This window comes from Nothoprocta perdicaria, unplaced genomic scaffold, assembly GCF_003342845.1.
Source record: "Nothoprocta perdicaria isolate Ctin4 unplaced genomic scaffold, notPer1 scaffold_165, whole genome shotgun sequence".
Taxonomy (NCBI): Eukaryota; Metazoa; Chordata; class Aves; order Tinamiformes; family Tinamidae; genus Nothoprocta; species Nothoprocta perdicaria.
This window is the reverse complement of record NW_020454816.1, coordinates 1,693,750-1,709,655: the sequence shown is the minus strand read 5'-3', so window position 1 is coordinate 1,709,655 and position 15,906 is coordinate 1,693,750. Positions and strand designations below refer to the sequence as shown.

Below are 15,906 nucleotides of genomic sequence, written 5' to 3'. Positions count from 1 at the left end.
AGTGGCTACTTGTAAATATAAACCGGGGATCTATYTGCTTGGCATGGAGAAATGATGCACTCTGCTGTTGTTAGTCAACACGGAGATGCGTGACACCAGCTCAAAAATGCTTTTCACAAGTATGTTKCTCAGCTATACGATACAGCTCACTGTAGTAAAGTCCTTTTCCTGAAATTTAGAAAAATTAGTAAAATTCCAAAGCAAACTAAATCTGAAATCTCCCTGCTGTTCATCCCAGGAGCCCAAATTTGCATTGCTAGAGTTTGTCTAGAGCGTTTTCTGAAGTATTTATAACTTGGCCCTGGAAATGTTGTAAGGATGGTGACTTGCCATTTCTTTTTATGCAAAACCCGCTTTACTGTGACATATCTGGAGCAGTAGGAAAGGCTAAAAAGTTTCTTTTGCCAATGCGAGACTGAACCAGGTGAGCCAAGAGGTACAGAAACACTGGATTTAAAAAAGGATTGGGGGATGGGAGGGAGGAGGAAGGATGACGTTTGCATTTATCATGGTCAGTGTAATGAGTGAGGCTTTGCAATAGGCTGAGTTTAATTTTTAGCCTATGCTGGTGCTGTGCCAGGGTATCAAAATTCTTGCYTGTTCCGCAGAATGTACCAGAGCCTGAGTAACTGTTGTTTAATGCAAAATTATGGGATTAGAAGGAAGCTAATSTATTGTACCACTTTAAGCCGTAAAGATACTCCTGGAGCACTGGGAAATGTGGGGAAGAAAAAGGACGGSATTTAGGCAGGAAAATTCTTAGCAGTGTTTTTGCAAGCTGGGAGAAAATGAAGGTGAAGCACCCATTTTTGCAGGTCTCTTTCACTAGCATGTGGACCCTTATGTTGTTTCAATAATCTTCACAAACATGCAGAGAAAAAGGTGCCAGGGAATGAGGAACTTCCTGATTCAGCAGATTTTGCAGGAGTTTTGGGKTTTTTTTTCTGCAGATCTGTTTAGGGCTGGTGTCTTAAAAGAACAGAAATCAGACACGTCACCAGTTCAGTATTTCAGTAGGGGAGTTAGGCAAATAAGTCAGGCAAATAAGTCAGACGAGGGTTTTTTGTTGTTTTTTTATATGAGTTTTAAATGGATATATTATACTATGGGGAAAAAAAAAAGAGTTTGGGGTGAACTCTTGGGAACTGCACAGACTCGGTAGCACAGAAGTGTCRGGACAAGAAAAGAAGCAAAAACTGCATAAGGAAAGTGTGAGAAAACCCCAAGCTACGAATAGGTAGCGGAAGGGAACAGGGGGAGGAGGAGGGGAGCTGCAGAATTTGGCAGTGTGTTTTTCASGCACCCACATAGCAGGTGAGCACCTTCTCGGGAACCCTGGACTTAGAGCAGCCTTGCMAGGGCTGGGTGGTGCAGCCCTGTGTGTGTGCTGTCTTACTCCATAAAACATCATGAATCTGCTCGCTGTCCTTTTCCTCCGTTTCTTACTCATTTCCTATGCTTTTCAAAGTCTGAAATAGTTTCTGGATCACYAACATGTTACAGTTCGCTTGTCAGCAGCCATGCACCATCAAAAGTGCCAAGGTAGACTGTCCGTTTCTGATCATTTCTTCCTTGTGCAGCTGGACAGTGCTCGTGTTGGGCACTCCTGTGATATCGTTGCTGAGCAGCTCTCCAAAAGCCCCTGAAACTTCCCTGCATTTACACCTCTGCTGGCGCCTCAGGATGCACATGGTGCTGTTGACTCAGGCTGCCTTTGCAGCAGGTTGCCTTCATTCAGCCTGTATTTTGCTGCCAACATGTACTGGAATCAGAGGACCAGCTGTTCTCCCTCAGGACCAAGCTCCCACTCCATCTTTAGCTTGCTGCTTAATTGTCTTATCACTGATGAATAATTTAATAATATTCCTGATTTCAGAAATGGAGAGTTTGGTGGAATCTCCATGAACAAAGAGAGAGCAGCACAAAGAATTCTTTCCCTCTTTTTTTTTCTCATAACTTGCTGTATTTTCCTGCACTTGTATCAAACTGTGCAAGTGATTTGGAGCAATAAGCTTTATCAAGGCATTTATCAGAATCCTACCCACACATGGAGCTTGGGGTTTACTCTATACTACTTTTTCATGATACAGAAACCAGTGTTTCAGGCTCGAACAATTACTGACCTTCATGCTCTGTGGAGGTTGGCTTTTGCTCTTTTTTTTTTCTCTGAATAATCTTTAAAAAAAAAAAAAAGAAATTAAAACTGTAGTCCTCTGCGAGGGGTAGTCCTTAGTTGTGTTAAATGTCACTTGGAAAAGCTATAATTGACTGCTGCTTTGTTTTTTAATTTTCTTTTGACAGCTACCTACCAGGTTCTACAGAAATATTACCTTTATAGGTTATTATCCAATGTACAAAGTTTCACCATATTTTTTCTGTTAACTGGAATACATGATTAAAGTATTCAGCAGGCAAAAAAAATAGCTATTTGAAATAATAGTTAAGCAGAAAATTGGCTTGCTTTCTGTTAGCAGTGGCTATAATTAATTTTTGTGTGTTCGCCTTGGTTATAACTGATGTCAAGTATATGGTAGAGGAGGCTGAATTAGAAGAATAAGAGCAGGATTTCTGTGGCTGTGTTTATGTGTCTGCGTAATTGATACCATCATTACCCAATAGGCCTTTTAGGGCATCATAAGCATTTATGAGGTACTGAGGAGAACATAGGGCAGATAATTTAAAGAACACTAAGTATTGTCATTATTGGTGCCTAGTGGTTTCTCCTTAATGGAGGCAATATCCTTGAACCAGTGGCTACGTGTGTTTTTGGCAAGTAAGAATTGTGCACAAGAATTCAACAACCCCTTTGTGTACCAAGTTTTGCTCTTCATTCTGACATGTCCTGTGCCTCCACTTGATTGTGAATATTGCTTTCAGAAAAACTAATTTAAAATAAAATCTTTGCTGCATTGGCATCCATGTGCCCATGTGAATCTGTCAAAACTATCCATAATATTTGAAAATTGTTTGCCAGCAGATGATTCTTATTTTTGATACAAGTGTCATATGCCTGTGCTCATCTCTGATAAGCTTCTCAAAGGTACAGTTTGAATCCTTGTTTTCAGGATGGATTTCCTTGTTAGTGAAGTTGCCCGAGTCGAGTTGATAAATGAGTGTAAATGAAAAGCTTTCACACATATAGATAGCAAAGGAAACTGTTAAGAAAAAGAAAAAAAAAAAAAAAGGATATCTTAATTTAGAACATGGAACCAGATAGATTTTAAAAAAAATCTTTAGTTTTATTGGCAAATAGACTGTGAAGTATCTAATAGCTGGAACTTAGCTAAGTAAGGCATGCACTTTAAAATAGTGTGTTTGGTTCCTTCTGTGTTGGTGGCGATGCCGGCTAAATATCTCACTGCTTCAAACTAGATAGCTCTGCTTTTGGAAATGTTCAGGTTGGCATGAGCTGGCCAGCTGTTAACCTGTTCTTGCCCGAGAAGGCTGTCAAAGCTTGTGAACAAAAGAGGACAGAGCCCCAACAAATATTTTACAAGAAGAGAGGTAATGCTATCTATGGTTATGAGACAGAAAACTTGGTTCTTTACAGCATGTGCTGAAGCCATTTTCAGAATTTAGATTTCATTTCAACTTTGGCCTTGCACAAAGTAATCTGGGGATTCAACCTCAAGAATGGAGTTAGCATGAAAACAAGGTCCGGGTTCCTGGCAAGGCGACCCTCCCTCCACCCAGGGCTCCCCTAGAAACCACCCACAACCCTGGACGCAGAGCGAGGCTCCAGGGCCTGAGCTGGTCACAGCTGTGTCCAATTCCTGGGTGCTTCCCTTCYCCCCGGCACTGAGCAGGGCCACCTGACGTGGAAATGAGCTGTGGGGGATTCCGTGCTCCTGTGAAAATGCTGATTGTTGCCGTTGCATATAGACCATGTGGATTCCTCAAGGAAAGCGCTGGTGGGAGCGGTGCGGGAATACAGCTGGAGCAGCCCTGCAGGGCAGCATCCCCGTAACCTGGCCTTTTTTTTTACCTTACTTCATTCATGCACTTTCTCAGTGTATCAGTTTGATTATCTGTTTATATTTGATATTTGTATTGATTTTATGCATAAAGGAATAGTGGTGTCATTCATTTCAGAAAAATAGTATGTTTATTTCTTATTTAATTCTTATGTGAAAAGAATTGTTGAGGAGGTTTTTACATCTCTCTCTAGCATTTAATCGTAGTAAAGATAGTAATTCTGCACAAGATATAATCTGCATTTCCTTTTCAAAGCAGTATTAACAGGGCGCTTGGATGCAGGGGAGGAGATGGCTCTGCTTAGATGAGAGATGCTGCCGGTGCTGCTTGCAGTTAAGCTCGKARGTGGGAGTTGAGCTGGTTCCCCCAGACTTTGTGTTGCACAGGCTTAGTGCGTGGGGAAAGTGAGTGGATGGAATTGTTGGGAGGCCTCAGAGAATAATGCAAGGGGGTCAAAGCAGGTATGGGTGTTAGTTTTCCTCTGGGTACTGTGTAACATTTGAACCACAAAAATACCTGCAAAGCAGCGTTTGGCTGCGAGCTGGCGAGAACACGGAGCAATCGCCGATGTGGCGGCTAAGGCTGCGGTCCCTGGCCAGTCCCCAGTGGCCGAGGACCCGTGCTGGAACAGGACTCCGACAGCAGCCCGGGGGCTTTATTGTCTGAACTCGAGATGAGCAGATTAGCACGCAGTGCTTGCTGAGGTCACTAATTTAGACACAGATACTTGTGAAGAAGAGGTGCATATGTTCAGATGGGAATCTATGGAGTATCTCTGGCATTTTCAGTGGTGTTTGGACTCCTGCTTTCTATTTGTTTAAAATAGATGTATGAACAAGCTCGTAGAATTTTGAGCATTGAGATACTTGACAATTATTTGTAGCAACACGAATGCAGTTTATGCCTCCTTGGTTTTACAGAAATCCTGTTTGTTCCCATCGCTTCCAGGTGTGGTTGGTTCCTTTTTACCCACAGCCTTGTTGGTTTTGTGGCTGCAAGGTTTGGAGGCTGCATAGAGCCGCCACGGCTGCTTCTCTCCGAGTTGTGACTTATCGGGATTTATCTCTCCAAAAGAAAGGCCGCATCAAAAGCGGCCCGGGGAGTGAGAGCACTGCGCCCGCGAAGGCTGCGGGCGCCTCGCAGCGCGATGCGCGCGGGAGCCTTTTATCGCGCCCAGCTGCCCGCTCAGTGCATCCCAACCCAGCGAGTTTTGTTGCAGGCCAGGGTAGGGGCTTTAGRGGAGTAATTCCACTTAAGCTTCTGTGCATGTGGATATTGTCCAAACACATTTTCTTCCTGCTGTGGCTGACCCGACACGCGCCAGGACATGGCAAGGACTGCCTGGACTGGGCATTTGATGTGCTGGGAGGGCCGCTTGGGGGCTTACGCGTAAAGCCGGCTGGGCTAAGCCAGCTCTTTCAAGCTTATATATGAAATAGGAAATATTTTATAGATATCCAAGGCTAAGCTAGCAGCTAAGGTGAGCTCAGATAGGGGGAATCTGAAATTCGGGCTGTGTTCCTGAAAGGCTTCTTTTTGTTTAAAAGAGTAGCCTTTAGATCCGAGTAGGTGTTTGGGAGGTCCATTTTCAAGGAAGTCCCTTTGGTGCCGATTTAAAGCCGCAACATCCAGTAAACAGAAACTATCCCCGTTCTCAGTRTGACTTGCCCTTGTCTTGAAGACAAGACTGCTGCGCCCTCCTTGCCGACCTCGCGGTGCTTCTCGAGGCCCGTAGAGCCCCAAGCGGGGCCCCATGTTTCTTAAAAACCAYGGGCCTTAATTAACTTGCAGTTAATTGAGCAGTTGAGCAGCTTTTCTGTATTTCAATATTTCATATGAAAACAGATGAATCTCGCTGTAAACATTTTTCCCCTTGTGATGTTTTCTTTTATTGTTTGATTCATTAAATTCAAAATGTGCTTCAGAGCCTCTAAAAACAAACATACATCACTATAATTATAATTTGCTAATGTTACTTTTTCTAATTATTGTTCACTAGAAGACTACAACTTAATATAATGAGTGAAGCAAGCAGTTAATAAACCACTTAGTGTTTTTCTTTTATCTCTTTTTCTATTTCTATTAAAATTAAATTATTGCAACATATAGAATTATACTTAAACTTATTTATCATTCTGTATTTCTTTTTAGCAAAGTGGCTGTGCTAGAAGGTTATCTGCTCATCCTGCCTCTCCTTTTCTCACACATGTTTTTTCCCCTAAGGTGGTTGCACATGTTCTATTTTATTATGCAAACACATCAGTACTGAAAGAGGGAATAAAGTGTGAATCCCTCCTCCTTATCTCCCCAAAATATTGTTTATCATTTTTCAATGAAAGAAGCTGAAAGAGTAGGACAATTTGCAAGTTTTGATATGCTTTTGTGGCTTTCCTAAGTAGAAAAATACAGGCCAAATCCTGGTTGTGCTGAAAAACATGAAAGCGCCGTCCTTGTGTTGTGCCTGTCCTTTCATATGTGGAGCTTAATCTTCTTTCACTGGCACAAATGCAGCTGATGTGAAGACGACTGGCAAAGCAGCAGTGAGGGCAAGTGGGTGGAGATCTCTGTTGTGGCAAGGCTACGGGGTGTGTTGTGGGCAGCTGGGCAGCTCTACCTCCCCTCGCTGGTGGGACAGAGCCCCCCAGCTCCTGAGAGGATCCTTCCTCCGGAACAAGTCTGTGAAGGTTAATTGTGTAAATCTAAACGTAGCCTTTGTGAGCATCCCAGCGATACCAACTCTAGGTACTGCTGGATTGTCCCTGACCTGGCTCTCCCATGGCTTGGCAGCAGGCTTGGCTCCCGGTGGGAGCCGGCGTTGGGTCCGTGCTTGTTTTCCTTTTTCGCTAGGTGCTCTGCCCGCAGCGCGGAGGCGAGTCATGTCATCAACGCACGTTTGTGATGTCTTTTTCTTCTCTGTTTTAGGCCCTTCAAATCACCACAGCCAGTCGACGCTGAGGCCGCCTCTCCCTCCTCCTCACAACCATTCCCTGTCCCATCATCACTCATCCGCCAACTCGCTCAACAGGAATTCCCTCACCAACCGCAGGCCACAGATCCACGCGCCGGCCCCGGCGCCCAACGACCTGGCCACCACCCCGGAGTCCGTGCAGCTCCAGGACAGCTGGGTGCTCAACAGCAACGTGCCGCTGGAGACCAGGTAGGTCGTGTGATCAGCCACGGGTAGGAGGCTGTCTGAAGTACAGGGTGGCATTGGACAGCATTTGRCATTTTATGTGACAACTAAACAACCACTTAACTGTGCTGGGGATCAAGAYTGAGAGGTGATGAGGTTTTTGGTGATTGGAATGGGCACGTGTCTGGCTATAGCAGCATATAGAGGGTTACGTGTTTATATACACAAAAAAACAAACTGTCCAGGAGGCAGAAAAACAGGAAGGCATTTGGCCAATAAAAAGAGTTTTGAACTGACTGGGTGTCAAGGATGTTTTTTTGCTTGCCACAGCATCGAGAGCTATTGCGTTCAGATGGCTTGCAAGGCCCCCATGAGCTCTGCGTACAGTCAGACATCTCTCTGTTCACCTGTCCTATTTAAAGTCTGTTATTTGTCTTAACAGTTCTTATGCGCACAGCTAGTGATATTAATATAGCATATTTTACTCWCAGACTCAAGGGGAACTTACTTGTAAGGTGTATTGAGTGTGTGTTGCTGATAAAATATGTGTTCCAGTGTTCCTGGAGTAATAAGCAGTGACTCTGTTGAAGTGATRCGTTTTGGGAGATCTCGCAAAACAATAGCGGATTCGAGACTGGCAGTGCAGTAGTTTTAATTTATATTTCCTCCAGTATGCAAGCTCATTTTAATCTCCTCTGTACATGTTAACAGCTCGATGCCTGGAAGGGCAAACAGGTGCATATAAATTGAAAGGTGCAGCACTTAGGCCTGCCGCATGAACGAGTGAGTGAATCTCTGACATGCTGCAGTTTTGCATCTTCTGGTTTGCTGCCAGCTGGGCTATGGGGTGTTCGGCGTATTTAACTTGTGCTTTAAATAGCAGAGCTGCTCTCCCAGAAGTGGCCATTAGCCCTTGTGACGCTGTTGATCCCCGGGCAGGACAGCGAGCCGTCCTCGGGCCACCGCGCGCTCCGGACAACCTCAGCGAGCAGAAACGCGAGTACCTTGAGGCTGCCCTCTCTCATTAATGGGCTGGAAAGTTATTCTATTCTAGAAAAATGAAGTGTAAAGGAAAAKGAAGGTGACAAAGGTGGACAGGGCAATAGAATGGTCTTGCTTGCCTGCGTAGCTATAAACAGAATATAGACAGAGAGGCTGAGCTGCCTGTGGCACTGGCTCTTACAGTGGTTTTAATTGCTCGATTGTCACCGCCTCTGGGATGCCGTGTGTGGATTAGACCCTCCTGGGAATTTGCCTTTGCTGTGCTGGGTCATGCAAGCGTGTYGGGTCTGCCCCGAGGACAGGCTGGAAGGAAGCGCAAGCCCAAGATCTCCAAAGAGACAGTGGAAAGGGCTTAGGAATTTCGAAGGCTCAYGCGCTAACTTGGGCCATAAAATACTGGGATGGGAAACTGTTAATTGCTGCTKCTTTGGAGAGAGTCTGCCACTATTGGGGATTTAATTTTGGCACCCTGGATTTAGTATTTATAATTAAGAACTCCAAGATATAAAAATGGTGGGTCTGTTCAGTCTGGAGCAGTTGTCACTGTGTAGTCAATTGTCCAAGATAAGAATGGATACTGTTAAGTCTCTGCTGTTACTTGACAATCTGTTTTCCTATAAAGCTCCTCTTGGGTGCAACAGTATCTGAAATATGTCAATTCTGAGATTGTGCTCTTTGACCAATACTAGGTAGACAAGGAATTTCATGTGATATTTGAAAATGAATCTTCATCATAGTATTGGCTTCCTCAGAAACAGAACTCTTGTCTGTTAATTTTGTTTTCTGATTTTGTGCTTACTGAGGAAGCCACACAGTTCCACTTGAAAGTAAGATCTTGTTTTCTATTTTTTGTCATAAAATTTCAGGCAAAATATGTGTTCATATTGATGGCAAAAGATTGCTTTGTGTAAGYCTTGATGCTCTGCAATACCAGCTGTTAGTTCAAGGTTTTCTCTAAGTTTTGCCTAGTCAAACATTAAGATTAGCAGGCATTCTCCCAGACTTGTGTTCTAAGGCGAGTCATAAGCAGCTTTGGTACTGAGTTTTCTTCTTTTTTTTGAAATTGTTCACCTGACAGGACTTGGTGACAAATTTCATTGCAAGAATATTAAGCTAAATGATGATGATGGTTTTCTTTTTTTTTTCTGATTTTCAGCAAGTTTTACTAAAATTGCAGAATCATTGCAGACTTTGAGAATTRCCCTGTAGTTCTTCCACCTTTTCTAAAACAGGCATTTCCTCCAAATTCCCATAACAAGCCCCGGAAATGAAGGAGGCCTCTTAGCTGACTTGTCAGTCCAGCCTCTCCTGGTGCCTTTCCCCTGGGTGTGACGCTGCTCCCCCTCRCGCTGCCTCTTCACCCGGCCCTACACGTTAATTTGTTTCTTGTCATCAGTTTATTCATCTTGCTATCAGAGCTGCTCCAAAGGCACCGGCTTTTATGAGGAAAGGGAGTTTTACAACTTTTATTTTTTAATTTTCCGTTACCTCCGGTAGATTCTTCTCCCATATCTGCGCATTGGTGTTCTCTGCTATTTGCTGGTAGGACTGGTTTTCTCTTCCTTCTCTCCTTCCCAGGTTTAGGCAATTCAGGCTGAATCCCCAGACTGTGTAGGAAACAGAGGTCTCTTTCTGGCTCTTGCTCCAATATTGATTAGGGAGAGAGGGGAATAATCACAGTTTTAATTGTCTTTTAATGGGAAGTAAGTTTGTTTTTAAATGAAAACCAAAATAGTTTGATGAAATGCTACCTTTTTAATAGCTTCTTAGGCTGAAAACTAAGTAAATTTCAAGTAACTGTATGCAAACCTGGTAGGTATCCTGTCTTACTGCTTCAGCATTGTGGTTGGAAGGRTGAATGTGAAATGTCTAACTAGACATGTTTACACATATAAGTACATAAAAATAAATTRGGAAATTAGCAATCACTGTGGTGAGTGTTAAAAAGGCCATGCTGGGGGAGAGGGGAGCCCTGGGCAGGCAGCCTTTGGCTTATTCCGATTCCAGCAGATATCTCTCCTGCTTTTCCTGCAGGATTCTTTTGGTTTCCCAACCATGTGTCCTGCCTGCTCTGCACCTTTGCTTGCAGATGTTGCTGCTTGCTCAGTTATTTTTTCTATGCCCTCTTCAAGCAGCTATAGCAGCGTTGTCCATTTACCCCTTTGCAGTTATGTGTTTTTTGTATAATTACACAAAATGACACAAATTTGTGACTGTATTGCAGTAGCTCGTTGCTGTGAGCAGAGCTGCAGTATTACCAAACGTGCCGTGGTGCTAGTTACGCTCTTTCACTGTCCTTAGTCCGATTCAAGGCAAACTGCTATTGATTATCAGTCTGCTGCTGCTTTACGGGCACAACAAGCCTCTGGTTTGGCTGCCTCAGTGTTCTGTTTCCTTTGAAAAAGGGTCTCTAATGGAAGGGCTACATTATCCCGAGAGTGGTACAAATGCATCACCGTAATGTGCCGTGCTGCCCCTTTTATGCCTGGTTTCTGCAGCACTTAGCTGCTTTACCTTCCAGCCTCACTGCCATTTAATGCTCTTTAACTTTTATCGTCCTCCCGCAGTTTGTTTCGGGCCTCCTCCTCCTCCTCCTCCTCCTTCCCGGAGCGCTGCTTCTGCCTCTCCCACTTCAGGGAGGCTCCTTTATGGCTCCCTAAACCACAGCTTCTTGCGCGGGTGAATGAGGGGCAGCGCGGCCGGGGTGGCACCGGAGCCGCGCGCAGGGCGCCCTGCGGGCACCAGGCCCGGGGGGTGACACAGGAACAAGGGAAGCTCGGCCCTTAGAAACTCAAGGTCACTCGGTCTTCAGGGTCRGGGTTTGTCTGAGGCTGCCTCGTGGACTAGTGCTGGTTCCTGTGCTCTGCGCTGCTGCACACGTAGCTGGTACCATTGCAATTAATAACACTGAATTTGGGGAGAGAGGAACAAAATTAAATAACATTAGTTACATTCTTCATTAAAATATTCTTAAGCATGGTACAGTAAGATAACTTCTGTGTGCGTGTGAGCTCTTTTCTGTTTGTGGTTTCTTTGAGCTTRCTCACAAAGATTTGTTTCTAGGCTTTAGTGTAGAATATTATGTACTAGCATTTCTCCTGTGTTTTAGAGGAAAGGATGATGGTGACTCTTGTGCTAGTTGTGACACTCAGGTGTTTTTACACGTTCTTTTGGCCTGTAGTATAAGGGTAATGGCGCAAGATTTGGGTCATTTGATTCAAGCTCATTTCCAAAGTTGAGCGATCGGTTGAAATCAGCCTTAACAAAATGCAGTTGTTCAAAATAGCAACTTGATCCTAGGGTTCAATCCAGATGTCTTTGCAAGTCTGATTCYGGCAGCCTCTCTAGGTGAGGCTGAGGAAACCGGGACGAGCGGAGCTGGGAGGCTAATGGGTGWAGTAGCCCCCTGAGCTGCACGCTCCAGTTTGCAGCAGTGGCGCCCAGGCCGGCGCGTCGCGGAGCGGCCAAACATCCGTCCTGGCACTGGGGAGCTGCAGCCGCTGTGGCCAAAGAGCCTGTGGAGCAGTGAAGCCCTGGCATTGGGGGTTTAGTGCAGGGATGGTGTGTGTGGGTTTGTTTGAAGAGAAGTCACTTACATACCTGACATTTTGTTAATACTAAATTGAGTTATAACATATTGGGTTGTCAAGATCAGCTGCTTCAGAACTGAGTAGGTCAAGTTGGAGTTTCTGAATATGTGCAGGCTCCAAATTTAAGCTGCTCTCTGCAGTAATCTATTTGAATAATGTCTCAGTATTTTAGTATTTTGACACATGATACAAAGTGCTCTGGAATAGAATAGTTGGATTGAACTTGCCCTTTCTTAAGGCAGATTTCTAGGATATGTTGGGTGTAGAAAAGATCTCAATACCACTTTAAACAATGGAGTAACTTCTCGCTCTAATTTTGCTTTTWCTTACATGGTCTTCCCTTACAACCTACTTAAACTGCAAGGCTACAGCTAGAGCTCTCTGTGCTGTGGCAGCATGAGGGCTGGGCTCCTGCAAGATCAGAACCCTGTGTTCCCTTGTTTTCCTGAATAGCAGCTAAAGAGCAGCCCTGCACGTGAAGGTTGTTTGAAGGGYCACCTAAGTGGGACCCGCACAGGTAGATTCTCCATCTGTCTAAAAGCAAAAGCATTTTCAAGAGTCAAGTAAAGTACAGCCAGGAGCATCCCTGGGGACTTCCTGCACATTTTGGCCTTGTACTTGGAGAAGTACATCCCAGAAACGCTATAGAAAGGTCAGTTTGCAGACTGCTGTACAGCTGTTTTCCTAGCAAATGTAGGCTCTGAGCGGAGCAGAGAGTGGAGAGACACGTTACAAAAGCAGGATAAGGTAGCACTGGTTATGAACCTGAGTCTAGATGTGTTCCTGCTCACTTACGTGCTTATAGTTTTGGTAGATTGCGAATAATTGCATGTTTTCATGATTTTGTTGATTTACATCAGGATTTTATGTTTTGCTTAGGAAATGCATTTCTGTTATTGAGGACTTGTCATACTAAAAAACTCTGAGTTAGAATTTTCTGTCATCAGCCTCCAAAAATACTACGCCCTGCTGTGTGCCACGGAGGCCGAGAGAAGAGCACGCGCTCGCAGCAGAAGCAGCCCTCAGATGGGTGAGGTTGGCTGATGATCCTGCGGGTTCTGCCAGAGCCTGGCAGCAAAACTTGATATTAAATCCCACGTGGGGAAAGACTGAGAGACACTTAAGCAGGTAACCGAGTCTTGCATCAATCACCTGCTCGGAGTTCATTCTCTTCTGCATAAAAGGCATGAGAATAGTTCATAGTTCCCTTTAATCTTGTTTTCTTTTGTGTGAAAATTAGAAAACTGACATGAAATTTCACTCTCTGAATTTAGGAGCCGCTTTGAGGCTTCTATTGATATAAAATGAATCGTAGCCACCCCCTTGGAGAAGGACCTGGAGGACAACAAAAGATACTTTTTCAGTGAGATCTAGCATGTTATGCTCCATATTTCATTATATTACTTCCTCTGTGAATCAATGTCTTCTAAAATTAAAGACAAATACGACTTTTACCACAGCTTAAAGACTGTTTGTAAGAGTTAGCAACTATAAATTGAGCTGATAACTACCTGTAGTGTCTGGTTTTTTTCTGCTTACTAATTACTATTAAAATTGAAGCATTACGGCTCACTAATTCTCWTTTTTCATAAAAATGCGTTTAGGTTAGGATGAGAATGAAAGAAGGAATTTCTGTTAGGAAGTATTGCTTTTCCTTTCTATTCCAATTTTCCACCACAAAAATGATTTATTTTCYGCCCCTTCAGCTGATCCGTGCAGCTGCCAGGGCCATCGGGTCAGAAAGGAGAAAAAAATGTGTTTTCTCGAAGAATATGGGAGTGGGTAAGGCGTCCGTGAGACCATATTCCCTGAACAGGGAACACGTCCTGTTGTTCTGTGGGGAGAAATAAGTGCTATGTGGAATGAGGAATTAATGAAAGACAAAACCTACAAACCAGAGCTTGTTCCATTTTCCCGTTAGCTGGCAGAACTCGGGACAAATGTCCCCTTGCAGCAAGCTCTGCTGCCACAGATGTCACTCTGCTCCCGGGGCGCAGGGCCCACGCGCTGCCCAGCCTCCTGAGGCCGCAGCCTCCACAGGCCCCCGCAGCCTCCACAGGCCCCCGCAGCCTCCACAGGCCCCGACTGCACCAGGGAGGTGGCTGCCCCGGCAGCCCGTGCTGCAGAGCACATCCAACAGCTCGTAACCACCCTCCGTTTTGTTAGTTTTTTTATTTCTTTTCTTTTTATTTTTTTTTCCTGAGAGCAGCATGCAAAATATTTCCCTAGCTTTGGGGACATTTAATTATTGCACACAGTTTGTTATGCATCATTGTTGTCTAGAATGAGGATGTCTTCATGATGCACAAAGTATTAGGGCCTGGGACTCTTTTTAGTAACTTTATCTCCTGTTTTTCAAATGTAAATTTAGTCCCAGTCCAAACACACAGTTCTCAAATCAGTCTAAATCCGAGTATTTGGTGGCAATCTAATCTAATTATGAGATGCAGAATGTGTTTTTCTTTATCGTGCTTGATGGATGAATAGGTAATACATCAAGTGATCTATTTAATTCTAATATGGAATCTATTTGAAGGTAGCTGCATGGGTATAAATCAGATCATTTCTTTTAATAAGCAGTCACGGTGCAATATCTCCCAGTCTTACGGCTGCGACACTGTAATTAATGTAGATAAATGCTCGTCTTCTCTCTGTGCAGCTTGGGTCCACGGACGATTGCTTGTGGCACAGCATTGCAAATCCCATATAGAAACATAGCTATAGATCATTGGGTTTAGGGGTCGGCTTGAGACAAGTCAATTTATTTCCATTTGAAGCTGATCTGGACTTAAAACTCTGGCCGTTCCAAGCATTTTGTCCATCATGTTCTTAGTCTTACTTGTGTCCCCTACTATAATTTAGGGTATTCCTGCTAGTCTGCTCTCTAGGTTCTGAACAGAATGCCAGGTTTCCAAARAGGCTTGGTGAGTATTAAACGTATCTGAGTTACATAACTTTTCATAACTTCAGTTGACCTAATTAGTGTTCTCRACATGATACAGCATCTTCAGATGGCAGAAGTCCTCCAGCAGAKCCAGGAAACTTTCAGCTTTCAAAATAGAACTTGCGTGTGTGACAAAATTTGGATTTTTTCCATCAATATATCTCTCTCTTCCTTTGGGAATGACACAATTCCATGCGTCATTTCAGGCAGCCTTTTTTACTCTGTGAAGTTGTAAGCAGCGTTAGCAATGTGGGAGAGGTCATGTTTGCATGTGCAAGTATTTTGGTTTCCTTTATACTTTTTTGTATATCTCCAAGTGAATCACAGTGGAAGTCTTATTTTTTTTCTTCTTGTTCCACGTGAAACGGGCTATGATTGGCATGTCCTATTGAAGCATTTCGAGATCCTCATTAATTCAGTTTTAATGGGAACAGAGTTCCGTTAGATATCTGAGTTTACTTTAACAATGCTTTATATTAAAACTTTTATTGGTGCTGTAGCTGCCTCCTCGGCTAAAGAGGACGTAAAACTCGTGGGTTAAAACCTCAAGGTTTCAGACAAAGACAGTGCTAAGGACTGCAATTTTCTGTTCCATTCTCTAAAACCTGCTTCGGGGTTGAGAGAAAGAGCCATAGGAAGAGTTTGTTGCAGACCCTTAAGCCCCAGCCTGAAAGGGCTGTCAAAGCCAGGAGGATTTATGGGGAGAAGCAGAGCYGGGGCCCAGGCGTCCCGGCACAGCGTGAGGAATGAGCCTCGGTAGAGCTCTGAGCAGCAAAGCTGGTGTTCCCTCCTTGCCCRTCCTTCCCTGTCCTCCACGTGGCTTCAGTCCCCAGTGCAGRGCACCCAGCAGGCAGGGCTGAAGCTGCCGGGGCCCACCAGCCTCCATCACCCCTTGGTCAGAGAGCAGGAGCAGAAACGTCAGCGGATCCAGCATCACGCACCAGCCTGCTGGGCCAGCAGCTTCCCCGCTAGCTGTTTTGATTGAATCATTGCAGTGTCAAAATGAGYGATTCTTAAGATTTGTTAATGGTCTTGGTTAAGAACTGCATAAAAAAGCAGATTTTCAGAGATCCTCTTCAAATGTGAATGTTTAATCATAGAAGCAGSAAGCCAGGAGCCTTCCTTTGCCTGCCTGCCTGCAAAGCCTATGTGATATAATGTGCTCTGGGTTTTATTTCAGAACAAATGCTCTAATACTGTTCAGACACAATCCCAGGGTGCTGTATTGTAAGCATGAAGTAAGCTATATGCATACAAGTGAG

At 44.2% G+C, this 15,906-nt stretch overlaps 1 protein-coding gene across 1 annotated transcript in view; it reads left to right on the top strand.

The window, feature by feature from the left end:
- TENM2 (teneurin transmembrane protein 2) overlaps positions 1-15,906 on the top strand; it is a 183,223-nt gene that overhangs the window by 24,800 nt on the left and 142,517 nt on the right. Inside the window, exon 2 of the mRNA XM_026035681.1 lies at positions 6,898-7,132. Coding sequence (XP_025891466.1) covers positions 6,898-7,132 — 235 coding nt within the window. The remainder of the gene's footprint in view (positions 1-6,897; positions 7,133-15,906) is intronic.